Raw genomic sequence first — 18,608 nt, forward strand, 5'->3', positions numbered from 1 at the left:
TTTGCTTAAAATGTTCACAATATAACATTTACATATCGCAGCGGGCATAATAGACAGGGAGGGGAGGGGCTGGGATTTCATATCAAGTAACGGGATGTCTCAACGCTTTTTACACTATGTACGTACACTTTTACATACAATACAGTAATAATACTGTAATGCCCTTCGGCGTGATAAACGACACGCACATCGCTGGCAAATCTTGTTGGGCTTTTATTAAGCAAACGTTGCAGTGAGCACAATCATACCGGAATTGTTGTTCCGCCACAACTCACGCTCAAACCTTTTCACTCAGGCTTTCTCGCGGACGACTCGTTGTCGGGTCCTCCCTTCTATCCGTGACGTCATGCTCCCCTGACTAGCCCAGCCCCGAAACATGTAACTCACAAGCACCGGACGTTAATAATAAGTTAATAATAATAGTAATAGTAAAGGTAATAGTAATAATAATAATACTCCATTTAATATCTAAGCGCCTTTCAAAACTCTGTCACTTTAGTCACAAAAATCGGTTTTTCTGCGGGTGAGCAGCGTCAGCCACATGCACCAGCGTTCACTCAACCCGGAAGTAACTCAAATCGAGGGACAGCTAGCTAGCTAACAGATAGCTAATAGATAGCCAGCTAGATAGACAGCTAGCTAACTAGCCATATAGCTAATAAATAGACAGCTACTTAACTAGCCAGCTAGACAGATAGCAAATGGATAGCTAGCTAGGTAGCTAGCTATATAGCAAAATATAGTCAGCTAGAATACTTAATGTCTTATCTGTATGGTAAAATTGAAATATACATTCCTGCATTGATGGTTACCAGGAAATGAAAATACTGTATCTTTGTTCACATCACCTCATGAAGAATAAAACTTCTCCTCTTGGTCTTTTGCAGTCGGTAAAGTATAGTTAGAAGGAAGAATCATTCCGGCAACGGGGCTTTGGTGTTTTATTTTCCAGGAGTACCCATGTAAACAAAAAAAATAAATAAAACAACCTTTTATATAACAATAAAACAAAGCCAAGCAAAATCCAATTTGAATTAAATGAGCCCATGCATCCTCAGACAGTTCCACTTGGCATCCCTTAATTTGTAATTTAACACCCAGTTTGTCAATAAGTTTCAGTGATTGTGACTTGAAAACAATTGGAAAACGAGTGAGGTTTCCATTTAAAAAAAGACGCATACATACATACATAAAACATGATGGAATTGTTATGCTAAATCAGCAGATCATCATCATGTCAATAAGCTACTTTCTCGAGCAATAAAAGCTTCAAACATTGCATCAACGTTTCAAATTCACATTGTGAAGTGCAAAGAGAAAAGCTACTTATAGGTACAGTGATACCGTGGCTTATAAACTTCATTGGTTCCCAGACAGTGTGTAAGGAAAAAAATGTGTAGCCCAAAAAATTAATTTCCCATAGGAAACCATTAAAATGAAAATAATCCGTTCCCAGATCCCCATAAAACATAATTTTCTACTAAATAAACCTTAAAATTACACAAATATACTCTATTTTATGTATAATAAATGTGCTATGGTATTATAATTAAAGAAATAAACTGTACTGTACAATAAAGTCATTTTATTTACCTTTGTGATGGTCGTTGATGGCTTGATGGAATGGAGTGGCTGCTTTCATCAGCATTAAACATTTGATGAAGAACGTAACCTTCTCGTTTCACCATCTTGAGGAATAATCCCTTGTAGGTGCTTTCTCTGCAATAATTTTACCTTGTTCCTCATCAATTGTGTTCTGTTTAGCTGGGTTGATAGCTTTTTGCATCAAGTGTAGAGATGGCTTGTGCGGTTTATTTGTGGAGCCTGATTGATGGGAATTTTAACCTTGCATGATGTGGAGAGCAGCAGTTGATCAACGTCTTGATTTGAACCAGGTCTTTGGTCATAGTTCGGCCCAAAATATTGCTTTGAGTGATTGCACAGAGCAACTTTAAATTAGGAACAATACAGAGTAAAATAAAAACAAAAAACATTTATTTTTCATAATCATTAACTCATTCACCACCATTCACGAATTTATTCGAGAATTGAAAATACGACGTAGAGCGCCATTCCCGAATTTTTTCTTCTTTTTTTTCATGCTTGGGTGCCGATAAAGCGCTGGCCACAGCCTCTGGCAATGTTTTTCCCTTCCACAAGGGGACAGCATTTCCCTTCTTTCCACGTTATCGCTTTGTTCCAGCTGCATGACCCAAAACAAGGGCACGGAAAATCCGACTGGACCCTTCGCACCCTGCCCACCACCTTTTCCAACGATTCCCTTCAGGCAGGCGCTACCTATCCTTGCGCACCAAACTCTAGCAGACCTTTAAACGGCTTCTTCCCCCGTCGCCATTACCTCTCTGATAGAGAATAGACAGAAGTTATCATATTTCAAAGTTTCAAGGTTAGTTGGGTGCCGAACACAAGGCCCACAATGGAAACACAGAAAATCTGGGGGTCAATCTGAGGTGAACAGACTCAATACTTAGTTGACATGTCTTTTTTTATGATGATACTAGTGCAGCGTGTTCTACCGAAGACAAATTCCTTGTGTGTTCTACACACTTGGCCAATAAAGATGATTGTGGGTTTATATTGTTGCAATTGTCCTAATGATCAGTTCACGTTTAAAGGACAACCGACACCTCCGGACAAGTTTCATCCATAATTTGTAAAATGACTTCAAATCACTTCTACTGAGCGCATTTGACAAAGATTCCACCGCATATAGCTATATTTTACGTTTTAAGACTCGCACTGAATGTTCAGGAAGTCTTGTTTTCCAGTTGATGACGATGCCCTAAGTGACGTCACGGAGGGAACGCCCCTGATTGAGAAAGCGACACACAATGCGTTTTGGGTACTTCTTGTCGTCTGAAAATGCACAGTGTTGATGGCGAAATTAGAAGGAAAACTACATACATAATGGTGAATCGTTGTGTGTTGCAGCCAATCGCGGTAACACGCATAAGGAAGTTGGAAGTTGACACAAATTCCCAGCGGACAAATCAGCCCATTTCCAACAGAGCAAAGCAGTCGAGCACCAGCGGAGGCGAACGAGGAAGCTAACCAGAGTTAGCGATTTGGCGCTTGGATAGCGGAAGTTTGATGCATGTTTACTCATTTAGTCACACTGCATGCTAACTGTGAGCTCACCTGGTGAAAGAGAGCAATCGCCATATTAGTGGAGCAAACCGATCGGATAAATATCCACTTTTCACAGTGTCATTTTTTTTTTTACTCTGTAGCGCTGTCGGAGCTTTCTCCCTCGTCTCAGCAACTGATGTTCGTGTGCTTGTTCGAATTGTGGAGGTGTCTTTTGTGTGTGTGCGTAAAACCCACCCCTCTGTCTTCTAATCACAGATTTTAACCAATCACGGGCGACTTTACCGCTATGATATGCGGCTTCATATACTGGACGAAACGCAGCTTGTGCGCCATCTTGTGCATTTTCTGGGCGCTACATTGGAGTCCAGATGGCTCGAAATGAGACGGAAGGACTTCTTTAATCGATTGCAAACATGTATGCTTTCCTCTTCATAAGTGGATGAGTAACAAGAAAGCATCTTCTCCGAATCTGAACTCTCTGAAGCCATTGTTTTGATTCTGGAGCAAGGCAGTGTGTGACCAATAGTGACGTCACGAACAAGGGGGCGGGACTTTCTCAATCTGCCCAGTTTTCGAGCTCATTTTGTGACAGTTTTGGGACACTTTAAAGTCATTTTGATTGGTGTTTTGCATTTGACTAAAAATATCAGCCTGTGTGTTTTGGGTATTTTAGATGCTATAAAATGTTTTTCTGATGTTAGTTAGTAAACAAAAAAATGGTGTCGGTTGTCCTTTAATGTTGAGAACCTTAATCCTCAAGTGTAGGAGGAGTAATACAATGCTGCTTCGTTCCAAGGATACTTGGAATAGTTTGGTAACTGTTATGTGAACAGTGTGAACTGGGTATAAGATCGTTCCTCAAATGGTCAATGACTGCAATTATTCAGCTACGATACGGAAGATGATCAGCAATGAAGGCACTGAAAAAGGAATGGCCATTTGAAGATCGGTGTAGCATCCGTTTGATCATACATAGTATGGAATTACATATACAGTGATACCTCAGCTTACGAACGCTTTAGCTCACGAACTTTTCCCCGCATGAAGGTTAAATTTGCGAGCATAAATTATTGGCATACAAACTAGTTTTCGGCGGACGAACCTAGTTTTCCACACCCTCTTGCTTTGAGTGCAGACATGGTTCGCTATCAAGAGTAGTACTTTTGCTATTATTCGACCGAAAAAGACCCCACCACAGGCTAGTGTTCAGCCTAAAAAGACATGAAAGAAAATTACGGTCAAGCAGAAGGAGTTCATCGAAAAACACGAACAAGGTGTGCGTTTGGGACTTAGTGTCCCACTACCTGTACGCTAAGTCAGGTGTGTGGCTAAGGGTGTTTACGTGTTGTCTAAGCAACTGTCTCAAGCAAAATGAGAGGCTAAAAAACTTCTGTTGACGAAAAGCAGCTAGCAGGGGACAGTGTGGGTAAGGGTATTATCACCGAGAAAGCACGGCAACTTGACTCGAATATCGTCAAGAGGCAACTACATCAACGACCATCACAAAGGTAAATAACACGACTTTATTATACAGTACAGTTTATTTCTTTAATTACAATACAATAGCACTTTTATTATACGTAAAATAAGGTACATTTTGTGTAGTTTTAAGGATTATTTAGTAGTAAATTAGCTTTTATGGGGGACCTGGGAACGGATTATTCTCATTTAAATGGTTTCCTATGGGAAATTAATGTTTGGAAGATGAACTTTTCGCCTCACACACTTTCTGGGACCCAATTAAGTTCGTAAGCTGGGGTATCACTGTACTGTATTTTAAGAGATGGACAGCAGAAAGGGGCTGGCTGGTGAGTTTCTGTCAATGTAAGGAGGAGGCAAAAGTTTCACTATCTATCCTGGCCCACCAACCTGAGACCGTGGACCGATGAATCATCCGAGGGAGTGTCCAGAACAGGATTGACAAAACCCTCAAATTCCGGGTCTGTATTGTCCCCCAGGTGGCTACTCACAAAATCATTCTCCCATTCCAGCACGTTTGAGTCCTCGGAGGTGGAAGTCAGGCCGCTGTGTGCTTGCGCGTTGTCGGGTCTCAAGGCTGCCCGCAAGATGTCTTCTTCCGTCCGAGATCTCTCCCAGGTTGGAAGTGCTCGGTTCATACCTAAGAGGGAAAGGAGAGGATGTGTGATTTGTTTTTCACTTCTTTCTGCTTTCAGTCACTAATGGGATTGATTACTTGCCAAAAATAAACAAAGTACAGTGATACCTCTCGGTTTACGAACGTTAAATTTATGAAAACGTTACCTTGGCATACAAACAATTTTTCAGGATACACACTGAGCGGCACAATAAGTGATGTGTCGTTCGCGAACGAGCCCGTTCTCCTAACATGAAAATAGTAGTCGACTTTTTTTTGTCCTCTATTCCACGCCCCCAGTTGTCGGTTAAAGCCACGTGATTGGTCAAGAATGCAGTGCAGTGAGGGGGTTAAAAATTAAAGAGACAAGCAGACGACAGAGAGAGTGAGAAAATTGATAGAAAACAGTGACATTTGGACTCGTTTCAACTTTTATAGTTCAAAGGCAGAGTGTAGACTGCAAGGTTAAAATATCCCATCAATCAGCCTCCACAAATAACCCCTGCAAGGGATCATTCCTCAAGATGGTGAAAGAAGGTTACGTTCCTCATCAAGTGTTTAATGCTAATGAAACCAGCCACCCCATTCCATCAAGCTATCAACGACCATTACAAAGGTAAATAAAACAACTTTATTATACAGTACAGTTTATTTCTTTAATTATAATACAATGGCCCATTTATTATACATAAAATAAGGTCTATTTTGTGTAGTTTTAAGGCTTATTCAGTTGAAAATTATGTTTTATGGGGACCTTGGAACAGATTATTCTCATTTTAATGGTTTCCTATGGGAAATATTTTTTTGGGATACACACTTTTCACCCTTACACACTGTGTCTGGGAACCAATTAAGTTCATAAGCCAGAGTATCACTGTATCACAAATCGGAATGACTCGAACTGATAAACCTTTTTTAATACAAAAAAAAAAACGACTAAATCTACTATGCAAAGCTTTCCAAATTAAACAAGAGAATCGTACTCTCACCCTCCTCGTCCTCCCACTCTAGATCCAATGACGTGGCATCATCATTGGTGGAGCGTGTCTTGTTGGTGAAATCCCAGCTGCGCTCCGTGTTAGGCGTCACCACATTTGTGTCGGAGGGAAGTCCTATAGCACAGGTGTCAAAGTCAAGGCCCGCGGGCCAAATCCGGCCCACCACATCATTTTTTTCGGCCCGCGAAAGCAAATCAAACTTGTTAAATTCCATGACGATTGCTAAAATCTGAGCCAAAATGTCATATTTTTGGATGTCAACCACAATAAAAGTCATTATTCTTGACTTCAGATTTGAAAACGAGTTATTCATTAATTTGCTGTGTGCTCTATATGTAATATTTGAAGGAGATGTAATTCTATGACATTAGCAAAGACTCTGTAGTTGAGTTCACTCACGATTGCTTCTGAAAACTTCAGACTGAGTTTTGACATACTGGAGGGAAGGGTCGAAACCATCCCCGACTTGTCTGAAATAGAAAATAACAATCATATAAAGATTCCTTCACGGCTTTGGAGTGAAAATATATCAAACTGGGGTATGGATATTAACTCATTCACAAATTCATTCGAGAATTGAATATGTACAAACGCTCCCGACCTTACGGTCGTCCGTAAGGTGAATTTGACTCACTTTCTCGGCTGAGAATCGCTGCCGCACCCATCTGCTTTCCCCCTTGTCCTCTGGAACCAAAGCTGCAGAATAAGAGGCCACATGAGTGGTTAAGATTGTCACATAATAATAAGGCATTAATAACATTTCAGTAGTGATCCTTTATTTGTTAGTACATACATACAAACTTAATTGGTTCCCCAAAAAGTGTGTGTAAGGCAAAAAGTTCATCTGCCAAACATTTATTTCCCATAAGAAACCATTAAAATGAGAATAATCCGTTCACAGGTCCTCATAAAACATCATTTTTTTTTTACCAAATAAGCCTTGAAACTACACAAAATAGACCTTATTTTATGTATAATAAATGTGCTATATTATTGTAATTAAAGAAATAAACTGTACTGTATAATAATCATTTTATTTACCTTTGTAATGGTCGTTGATGTAGTTGCCTCTTCATGAGATCAGAGTGAAGTTCTCGGCAATAATACCCTCACTCACACTGCGTCCTGCTAGCTGCTTTCCATTAATCTAAATCAACAGAAGTTTTTCAACCTTTTCTATTGCCTGAGACCGTTGCTTAGACAACACAGAAACACGCTTAGCCACACGTAGCAATGGTCGACTTAGCATACTGGTAGTTGGACGCTAAGTCACACACACGCACACCTCGTTCGTGTTTTTTGATGATCTTCTTCTGCTCCACTGTAATTTTCTTCAGTCTTTTTAGGCTTAACACTAACCTGTGATGGGGTCTTTTTCGGTCCCGTAATAGCAAAAGTACTCCACTCGATAACAAACCACATCTGCACTCAAAGAAAACTAGTCCGCCAGTCGCCGTGGCACTGTTCGACCGTGTGGTTTGGTATTCATCCGCCGATAACTTGTCCGCCAGCCACCGTGGCGCTGTGTGGTTTGGTTCGTCGGCCGAGCACTTGAATTTAATGTTTGTGAGGCGAAGTTTGTGAGCTAAAGCGTTCGGAAGCTGAGGTATCTTCAAATAAAAACACATGAAACATTTGGTAGAAAGTTACTTTGTCCCATTTTGTGTATGTGTGTCATAATTTGGATGCCATATACAGGCTATTCCGTAAGTCTCCATACATTATATGATATATAATACATTCCGTACATAGTGTACGTGGTTGTAACATTTTTATTTCTTGATATTTCACATAGTTGAGAGAAGCAAAAATCATTCTGATGGTTCTGATTTTTCCTATGTATGAAGATTGATGGAACACTCTGAATCCAAATGTGCAATAGATACTGAATCGAGGAAAAAGTTTCTTCATCTGGACTTCTTTGAAGGTGTTGGCCATTTCGCTCCTCATCCAAAGAGCTTCGTCAGCGAACTAAAGTTGTGCTGGCCTTCTATCCCAAAATGGACAGAGGTGGCTGTGCCAGACCTATCTCTGATAGGTCCCTGCTCTAAGGTTGAGGGATCAGTGCACCACTCCCTGAAGCCAATCTGATGATCTCTATCGTTATATCCCTGGCTCTGGTTTCCCCTCATTAGCATGACTAAGCCTATGTGGTATGGGCCTAAGAAAATAGTAAAGAAGATTTTTTTCATAAACAGTAAAACCCTTCACTAAATCGCCATGGTGGTTTATGGTTTCATTTCGACCGTGCTTACAATAGACTTCTTCGGCCGATACCACGTAGGCTTAGTCATGCTAATGAAGTGAAACCAGGGCCAGGGATAGACCAATAGGGATAATCAGATTAACATCAGGGAGGTTTAATTTATGGTTTCATTTCGACCGTGCTTACAAAAGACCTCTTAGATCATTACCCCGTAAGCTTTGTCATGCTAATGAGGTGAAACCAGAGCCAGGGATAGACGATAGAGGTAATAGAGGTAAGTGACCTTGACAGTTTTGAAAAGCGCTTAGAAATGAAATATTATTATTATTTATATTATTATTATTATTGGCTAGCTATTTGCTATCTAACTGACTTGCTATCGAGCTAGGTATCTGTTGGCTATCTATTAGCTAGCTAGCTTTCCATCTATTTGAGTTACTTCCGGGTTGAGTGAACGCTGGCGCGTGTGGCTGCCGCTGCTCACCCACAGAAAAAATGATCCCGTTACTGTAAAGCGACCGCGAGAGTTTTGAAAGGCGCTTAGAAGTGAAATTGATTATTATTGTTATTATTATTAATCATATTGGCTTCAGGCAACCTTAGAGCAGGGACCTATCAGAGCTGAGGTCTGGCACAGCCATCTCTGTCCATCAAGGGAGATAGGGCCATAGTTACCAGCACAATTTTACTGCGCTGACGAAGCTCTTCGGATGATGAGCGAAACGTCCTACACCTTCAAATTTGTACAGATGACGGCTGAAGAAACCTTTTCCTCGATGGACCACTACTGTATGACTGAGAGCCTCCACAGACAAAATAGGTACTGAAGGCCACACATAAATAACAACCGGCCCAATCCAACTGCTGATAAATATTCATGAAAATGAAACAAATCCAGATCATGGCGCTAGCGGCCAACTGTTAGAAGGGAGGCTCGAGCGCTCAATGCCACCTCACCTCCTTGACTTTACGCTCACGTGCCAACCTGGCGGCCTCGCGCTGGGCTGCATTTTTAGCTTCCTCTTCTAGCCTCAACCTTTCCTCTTGTGCCTCTAACTGGGTGACATAACAAAAATGAAGCAAAACACAAAGAACAGAAAATTAACAAACAGAAGGAAAAAAAAAGAATACATGTAGCAAATGATAAGCAAAAATAGGTCTTAAAATGTGAAACAAACAAAATTGGGGGAGCCAACAGGAAAACTAAAGGACAACCGACACCATTTTTTTTTGTTTCCTAACTGACATCAGAAAAAAAACGTTTTATCTAAAATACCCAAAAACACGTAGGCTGATTATTTTAGTCACATGCAAAACAGCAAAAAAAATGACTGCCAAAAATGAGCTCAGAACTGGGGATTTTAAGAAAGTCCCGCCCCCTTGTTCGTGACGTCACGCCAGGCTCCTCCTTCACAAACTGCCTTGCTCCAGAATCAAAACAATGGCGTCAGAGAGTTCCGATTGGGAAAAAGATCTTTTCTTGTTACTCATCCAGTTCTGAATATAATTCAAATAGTTCCGAAGAGGAAAGCATAAATGTTTGCAATCGATTAAAGAAGTCGTTCCGTATCAATTCGAGGTATCTGGACTCCAATGTAGCGTCCTAGAAAATGCACAAGATGGCGCACAAGCTCTGTTGCTCATTTGTCTGCTGGGAATTTGTGTCAACTAGTATCAAATAGTAGTCTTGCTGCGACACACAACGATTCATCATCGCGTTATTTATGTAGTTTTCCTTCTAATTTCGCCATCAACACGGTGTCTTCAGACGAAAAAAAGTACCCAAAATGCATTGTGTGTTGCTTTGTCGGTCAGGGGCGGTCCTTTCATGACGTCACGAATGGTATCGTCATCAACTCGAAAACAAGACTTCCTAAATATTCAGCGTGAGACTAAAAATGTAAAATATAGCTATATGCGGTGGAATCTTTGTCAAATGCGCTCAGTAGAAGTGATTTGAAGTCATTTTACAAATTATGGACGCAACTTGTCCAGAGGTGTCGGTTGTCCTTTAAGAGAACATGAGGAAGATTCCTCATTACCTCATCTTGTAGCTTCTGGTCGATCAAGGCCTGCTTATTGGAGATGTCAGCATACCGGTGCTCCCGAAGGTTCTTCAGCTCATCTTCACTGATGGGCCTGAAGAAACAACGATGAAAAAAAAAAAAAAGAGGATTACCGTATTTTCCAGTGTAAAGGCGCACCCAAAAGCCTTGATTTTCTTCAAAAGATGACCCTGCGCCTTATACGCAGGTGCGCCTTATATGTGAAGTCATATTGAGCCACAACAGGTCTCGTAACATCATACATTTCGATTTTAAATTGGAAACATTTCATTCATTGAAGGTTTGCCTTATAGTCCGGTGCGCCTTATACAGTCATACCTCGGTTTACGAACCTCTTGGCTTACGAACTTTTTGGTTTATGAACGTTAAATTTATGAACATTTAACCTTGGCATGCAAACTATTTTTCAGGATACACACGGAGCTGCCACAATGAGTGATGTGTCGTTCTCCTAACAACAAAATGGCAGCGGACTTTTTTTTCACTCTACTCCCCGCCCCCTGTCTTAAAGCCGCACGTGATTGGTCAAGAACACAGCAGTGTGTGTGTGGGGGGGTTACAGACAGAGAGCGAGTGAGGCAATTCTCCATGAAAGAAAATGGCAGCCGACTTGTTTTTTTTGGTCCTCTATTCCCCACCCCCAGTCTTCGGTGAAAGCCACGTGATTGGTCAAGGAGGCAGCAGTGAGGGGAGGTGGTTTAAACATTAAAGAGACAGGCACACGACAGAGAGAGTGACAAAATGGATAGAAAACAGTGAAATTTGGACTTGTTTCAATTTTGATAGTTCAAAGGCAGAGTGTAGACTGCAAGGTTAAATACCCATCAATCAGGCTCCACAAATAACCCGCACAAGCCATCTGTACACTTGATGCAAAAAGATATCAACCCAGCTAAACAGAACACAATTGATGAGGAACTAGATAAAATGATCGCAGAGAAAGCACCTACAAAGGATCATTCCTCAAGATGGTGAAAGAAGAAGGCTACGTTCCTCATCAAGTTTTTAACGTTGATGAAACCGGCCACTTCATTCCATCAAGCCATCAACGACCATCACAAAGGTAAATAAAATGACTTTATTATACAGAACAGCTTATTTCTTTAAATATAATACCATAGCACATTTATTATACATAAAATAAGGTCTATTTTGTGTAGTTTTAAGGCTTAAAAAATTAGAAAGTAGAAAATTATGTTTTATGGGGACCTCAGAACTGATTATTCTCCTTTTAATGGTTTCCTATGGGAAATTATTTTTTGGGAGACACACTTTTCGCCTCACACACTCTGTCTGGGAACCAATTAAGTTCGTAAGCCAAGGACTCAGGTTGCGCCTTATGCTGTGGAATGCCATATACACCGGAAAATATGGTAAATGCTTCAAATTTTACATTTACATTTAAAACGTGTAATTTGAGTAAACATATTACCTTGGACATGGCTTTGGGCTTTCTTCCTGCCCCGGGAAAAAAAACAAACAAAATGTCATATAGAATTCATGATTGCACTGTTGATATTTTGGCTTTTAAAACACTTCCATAATATTTTTTTGGGTGAAAAACGTTCCATTTTCAGACTATTTTATTTTATGTTCTATGGAAAGGACAACCAATTAAAATGTCTCCTTTCTGTTGTTTTATAGTTGTCGGTGCTTGGGACGTCCAAGGGCGTGGTATTCAAATCAAGAAGACTATGTTTTACTAATGTATCACTTATAGGACAACAAACACCATTTTTTTGTTTCCTAACTGACACCAGAAAAACATTTTATAGCATCTAAAATACCGAAAGCATGTAGGCTGATGTTTTTATAATAAAAATGACTTAAAGTGTCCCAAAACTAGTTCAAAATGACCTCGGAGATGGTGAGTTTGAGAAGGTCCCGCCCCCTTGTTCGTGACGTCATGCCAGGATACTCATTCACAAACTGCTTTGCTCCAGAATCAAAACAATGGCTTCAGATTCGGCGAAGATGCTTTCTTGTTACTCATCCAGTTATGAATATGATTCAAATATACGTAATAAATTCTTTAATCGATTGCAAACATGTATGCTTTCCTCTTCAGAACTACTTGAATCATATTCATAACTGGATGAGTAACAAGAAAGCATTGTTCGTCTCCGAATCTGACCTCTCTGAAGCCATTATTTTGATTCTGGAGCAAGGCAGTTTGTAAAGGAGTATCCTGATGTGATGTCACGAACAAGGGGGCGGGACTTTCTGAATCTGCCCAGTTCCAAGCTCATTTTGTGGCAGTTTTGGCTCACTTTAACTCATTTTGCATTTATGCATTATGCCCATGAATGTATTATTATTATTATTATTATTATTATTATAAAATTCTGACTTCAACCAAAATGGAGAATCGCACTTACCTCGTCACTTTCCACAAGGTTTTCAAACTAGAAAATGAACATAAATACAGCAGTTGGGTAAATAATGAGCAGTCAAGATAAAAACAGTCAAATTTGAAATGGTACCTCTATTGTATAATGTTCCCCGGTGCTACTGCTGCGGAAGTATTTGGACCTGTAAAGAACACCAGCAATGAAAATTGCCAAATATTCACATTTATAATAATAATAATAATAATAACAATACATTTCATTTATACGCGCCTTTCAAAACTCTCAAGGTTACTTTACAGTCACAGGATACATTTTTTTGTGAGTGAGCATCAGCCACACGAGCCAGCCCGGAAGTAACTCAAATAGATAGAAAGCTAGCTAGCTAGCAAGAGACAGCAGCAATAGATAGCATTATTATCTAGCAATCGATAGCATTATTAGCTATCTATTATCTAGCAATCGATAGCATTATTAGCTATCTATTAGCTAGCTAGCTTTTTATCTATTTGAGTTACTTCCGGGTTGAGTGAACGCTGGCGCGTGTGACTGCCGCTGCTCACCCACAGAAAAACTTATTCTGTGACTGTAAAGTGACCTTGAGAGTTTTGAAAGGCACTCAGAAATCACATGTATTATTGTTATTATTATTAGCTATCTATTAGCTAGCGAGCTAGATAGCTATCTATTAGCTATGTTGCTATCTAGCTAAAAAGCTATTTAGCCAACTGCTAGCTATCTAACATATCCTGTGACTGTAAAGTGACCTTGAGAGTTTTGAAAGGCGCTCAGAAATCACATGTATTATTGTTATTATTATTAGCTATCTATTAGCTAGCTAGCTAGCTATCTATAAGCTATGTAGCTATATAGCTAACAAGCTATTTCGTCATCTGCTAGCTATCTAACATATCCTGTGACTGTAACGTGACCTTGAGAGTTTTGAAAGGCGCTTCTAAATGAATTGTATCATTATTATTGTATTGCAGTTGTGTGCTGCAAATCTGAGATTTTACTCATGTCAAAAAAAAATCCAAAAGAAGAAAATGGTGTCTCTGTATCAGTGTATTGCACCATGGAATAAAACGGATTGGCTTTTCCGTAGCTCACAACATTTTGGCTAGCTAGCTAGCTATTAGCTATGTACGTCTGTGTAAGCTCTCAGTCGTACAGAAGTGGTACCTCGATGAAAAGGTTTCTTCAGCCGTCATCTGTACTTATTTGAAGGTGGCTGACGTTTCGCTTCTTATCCAAGAAGCTTCGTCAGCAAACTAAAGTCTTACTGGTAGTTTCGGCCCTATATATATCCCTACTTTATTAGATAGCTATTATTGATATCTATTATTGATAGCTGACATTGATTGTGTTGTGGGTCATTTTTACCTGAATGTAAAAATCCACACAAAACAGTCAAATAATAGGTGACATTTGGAGCTATCTAGCTGCCTAGCTTTTTGCTATCTGGCTAGCTATTAGCTATCTATTATTGATAGCTGACATTGATTATGTTGTGGGTCATTTTTACCTGTATGTAACAATCCACACAAAACAGTCAAATAATAGGTGACATTTGCAGCTATCTAGCTGGCTAGCTAGCTAGCTATTAGCTATCTATTATTGATAGCTGACGTTGATTTTGTTGTGGGTCATTTTTACCCGTCTGTAACAATCCACACAAAACAGTCAAATAATAGGTGACATCAGCAGCTAACTAGCTAGCTATTAGCTATCTTCCTAGCTTGTTGGCTATCTATTAACTACTCAAATAAATAGAAGGCTAGCTAATAGATACAGTAGATAATAGCTAGCCAGCTGGCTGACCAGATCGCTAATAGATAGCTGGCTAGCTATCTTTCTATCTATTCAAGTTATTCCGGGTTGAGTGAACGCTGGTGCGTGTGGCTGCCGCTGCTCACCCACAAAAAAAAATTCTGTGACAGTAAAGTAACTGAGGGTTTTGAAAGGCGCTTATATATTATTATAGGATGTATTGTGGGTATATTGAGGGCACGGAGTTGACAATTCCTGTTATCCTCGTGACATATCATGACGTCATTACAAAAAAGCTTCTGTTAAAATAAAACCTGAGCAGCCACGCGTGGTGGAATCACACTTAATTGTCCGCTGATTCAATAAAAACACGACCCCAGTGGGCACGAGTGACTAGCTAACGTGGGAACGGTCACAAGGGTGGGGTTTTGAGGTCTGCAGGTTCATATCCCACGAACCTAAAATGAGGGAGTCACAATTTAAAGATGCTTTACTTTTTAACAATTACTTCCGAAAGGCACACACGTTAATTTTACGGTAACGTTAGTAGGAAGCGAGTTCATGTTTTTAAATGATGCTGTCAAGCTAAATGAGCTCATTTAGCTAAACTCGTGTGTTACTTACCCGCCTCCTCTTTGGATCCTATTAGCTTCTTTTCGAAAAAGTCTTACGCAGAAGGTCCAACAGTTACCCATGGCATTTTAAAAATATTATATTACAACGATGTGGCTGCCACGCGTGTACTTGGCACCGTGGGATCTTGTATCTCCACCACCATTATACAGCAGTGCTATTCTTGAGGGAACTGGAGTACTTCCTCATCCTACTTCTCTTTTCGGTGAAAGTACAGCGATTCTCATTACCGCCCCCTGTCGTCTAATTTGTGGTAATTTCCTGTAGTAATGGGAATTCCGGCTCTTTTCAGAGAGCCGGTTCTTTTGGAACGGCTCACTAAAAAGATCCGTCTTTTATGGCTCCCAAAATGGCTCCTCCGTTTTTTTTGTTGCTTAAATTAACTAACTACCAAAAATTACGTAAAATTATGTGAAAAACGAATTTCTCATGTAAAAAAAATACTATATCAAATATTGTTATGGATATGGCTTGATTTATATGTGCACAGAGTTAATGGATGCTAACTTTCACTTTCCCTGTGGTTACTCTGGTCTGATGATCAGCTGTCACTAATTTGCTTTTCATATTAATAATGCTATCATACCAACTAATAAAAATAAAATAATTGAATAATAATAACAGCATAATGTGATAACATTTGTCCACCTGTCTACCCTAAAGTCCCCCTCCTTCTACTCACTGCTGCGTGTCTGTAATTCTCCCCTCCTTCCTCTACCACGGATATCGACCAATCACGTGCAGATTTAACCAAAGACTGGGGCGCGGGGAATAGAGGACAAAAAAAGTCGGCAACCATTTCCAGCACTTCAGAGATCCGGCTCGTTCGCGAATGACACATCACTCATGTCTTGTTTCCCGTTTGGATTGGATTTACCTTTTTTTATCTCGCGGTGGAGAAATTTGCATTTCACAGCAGCAAAGTTATGAAAGGAAGAGGAAAGGAAAGAAAGAAGTAGAAAAATAAAATACAGAGGCTGCTGGAAAGGCGCCATCTTGAAGCCAAAATAACAAAAAAGAAAAAAAAAACCTAAATGACAACACAAAGACACAGAGTTCATTAAGCACTTTCTGTACCCTTTTTGTTACATGAAGCAACCACATTACAGTACACGTGCACTTGAACAAAATCCATTTCCTGAGTCAAACACGTTTAAAGTGACGACCACACAAACTGTCATTGAAATTCAGTACGAAAGTAGAATTATATGTAGGCCCACAATGGAAGCACAGAAAACCTGGGCTCAATCCGAGGTGAACAGACACAGACTGCGTAAACTGTCTTCTTCAGGTAGGAGATATGGCCTCGGATGTAATTTAGGACTTGGGTTTTCCTACACAGGAAGAGCTCATTAGCCAGGTTACAAATCTATCGGTTCATGGAAAGTACAACAGATTAAAATGTAAACGTTCTGTTGTTTTACGGATGTTGGTGCTTAATAAATAGCTTGGCGGAGGGCTGCGGAGGTTGGGCGTCGGTCATGAATGGCTGCGTGAAAAATAAACAATTCAAATGCTTTGCAGTACCACGACCACGATGACAAATACGTACTTCAAATATGGTGGAAGGCAGCCCGCGTGACAGTGATGTTTTCAAATACAAAGCACTTCTTTGTCAGTAGTAAAAAAATAAATAATAAATACATTTAAAGGACAACAGACACACCATCACGTTATTTATGTTTTCTTTCTAATTTGGCCATCAGCACGGATCCACACGATGTTTTCACACCAAAAAAAGTACCCAAAATGCATTGTGCATCGCTTTCTCGGTCAGGGGGCGTTCAAAATGTGACGTCACGTAGGGGATCGTCATCAACTCGAAAAAAAGACTTCCTGAATATTCAGCGCGAGTCTTAACACATAAAATATAGCTATATGCGGTGGAATCTTTGTAAAACACGCTCATTAGAAGTCATTTGAAGTGATTTTATAAATTATGGACACAACTTGTCCGGAGGCGTCGGTTATCCTTTAAAGTTGGCCAAAATTGCAAAAAATGAACTTAAATTTGGAGAGATTCAGAAAGTCTCACGCAGAGTTCGTGACGTCTCGTCAGGATACTCCTTCACAAACTGCCTTGCTCCAGAATGGTTGTGCATGGTTGTGCATGCAAAACATTGTTTCAACTTTCAAGATGATTTCAAGAGTTATGAACTTACGTATGAATGACAGCGGTTATCCATCGCTAACTCCGGTTAGGTCCTCGTTCCAGCAGCTGAATGTCCGATCGGTTTACTCCACTATTATGATGATTGCTCTCTTTCACCACTGGAAGCAACTTTCTCCCCATTGTCAGGCTGAGAGGATGACAGCGGTTATCCAAGCGGGGATTCGCGCACCCCAGGGAGCTCCTCGGCTGGTGCCATACTGCTCCTGTCCGTTGGAAATGGCTGCTTTGTCGGCTGGGAATTTGTGTCAACTTACACCTTCTTTATGCGTGTGACCGCAATTAGCTGCCACACAACGATTTATGTAGTTTTCCTTCTAATTTCGCCATCAACACGTTTTTTTTTCAGATGAAACAAAGTACCCAAAATGCACCGTGTGTCGCTTTCTCGGTCAGGGGCGTTCCCTCAGTGACGTCACTTCTGGAATTGTCATCAACTCGAAAACAAGAGTTCATGAATATTCAGCGCGAGTTTTAAAACGTTAAATATAGCTACACGCGTTGGAATCTTTGTAAAATGCGGTCAGTAGAAGTCATTTTAAGGCTTAGAAAATAAGAAAGTAGAAAATTATGTTTTATGTGGACCTGGGAACGGATTATTTTCATTTTAATGGTTTCCTATAGGAAATTAATTTTTGGGATACACTCTTTTCATCTTACACACTGACTTACAGACTGCGGTCAGGCTAGCATACACCCACAAAATTGAAGTCAAGACAGCCGCAAACGCGATTGTGAATACTATGCATTACGGTAAACTGCCGCCAGCTAGCAGCATTAGCTTCCGGCCATTTTCAAAATAAAAGCATTACAACTAATGCATGCACGGCAGTGGTTTGAATTCCATTAAAAAAAAAAAAAAAAATTGTAGGAAACTAACACCTCTCGTCAACGGCAGCTACCCTAATGTACATTATTCAAGATTCACTGATTTGACTTGAATTGTCCCGAGGGTGCGTGAGGATAGTTATTCGTCTCTGAGTGCCGGTTCCATTAAAGGACAACTTTTTTGTTTCCTAACTGACATCGGAAAAACGTTTTATAGCATCTAAAATACCCAAAACATGCAGTATGATATTTTTATTCAATGCGAAACACCGATAAAAAAGATGCTTTCCTGTTACTCATCCAGTTATGAATATGATTCAAATAGTTCTGAAGAAGAAAGCATACATGTTTGCAATCAATGAAAGAATTTATTCCGGTCATTT

The 18,608-nt window shown here is 40.0% G+C and overlaps 1 protein-coding gene across 2 annotated transcripts; it reads right to left on the reverse strand.

Moving 5' to 3' along the window:
• Window positions 1-924: 924 nt before the first annotated feature.
• On the reverse strand, window positions 925-15,405 carry ap1ar (adaptor related protein complex 1 associated regulatory protein). 2 transcript variants are annotated; one of them, XM_089019090.1, is made up of 10 exons: window positions 15,219-15,405; window positions 12,960-13,008; window positions 12,855-12,881; window positions 11,909-11,934; window positions 10,453-10,549; window positions 9,368-9,466; window positions 6,839-6,900; window positions 6,604-6,674; window positions 6,190-6,318; window positions 925-5,230 (listed from the first exon to the last, which is right to left on the reverse strand). In XM_089019090.1, exons 1-10 carry the CDS (start codon window positions 15,287-15,289, stop codon window positions 4,959-4,961), a joined length of 903 nt encoding a protein of 300 aa, XP_088875216.1. In that variant the 5' UTR covers window positions 15,290-15,405; the 3' UTR covers window positions 925-4,958. The 2 variants fall into 2 exon arrangements, with proteins under 2 accessions (XP_088875216.1, XP_088875224.1); XM_089019098.1 differs by having other exon boundaries at window positions 1,974-5,230; window positions 6,196-6,318.
• Between the last annotated feature and the right edge of the window lie 3,203 nt (window positions 15,406-18,608).

The sequence above is a fragment of the Hippocampus bargibanti genome, linkage group LG02 (assembly GCF_051943395.1).
Source record: "Hippocampus bargibanti isolate YZ-2025 linkage group LG02, ASM5194339v1, whole genome shotgun sequence".
Classification (NCBI taxonomy): domain Eukaryota; kingdom Metazoa; phylum Chordata; class Actinopteri; order Syngnathiformes; family Syngnathidae; genus Hippocampus; species Hippocampus bargibanti.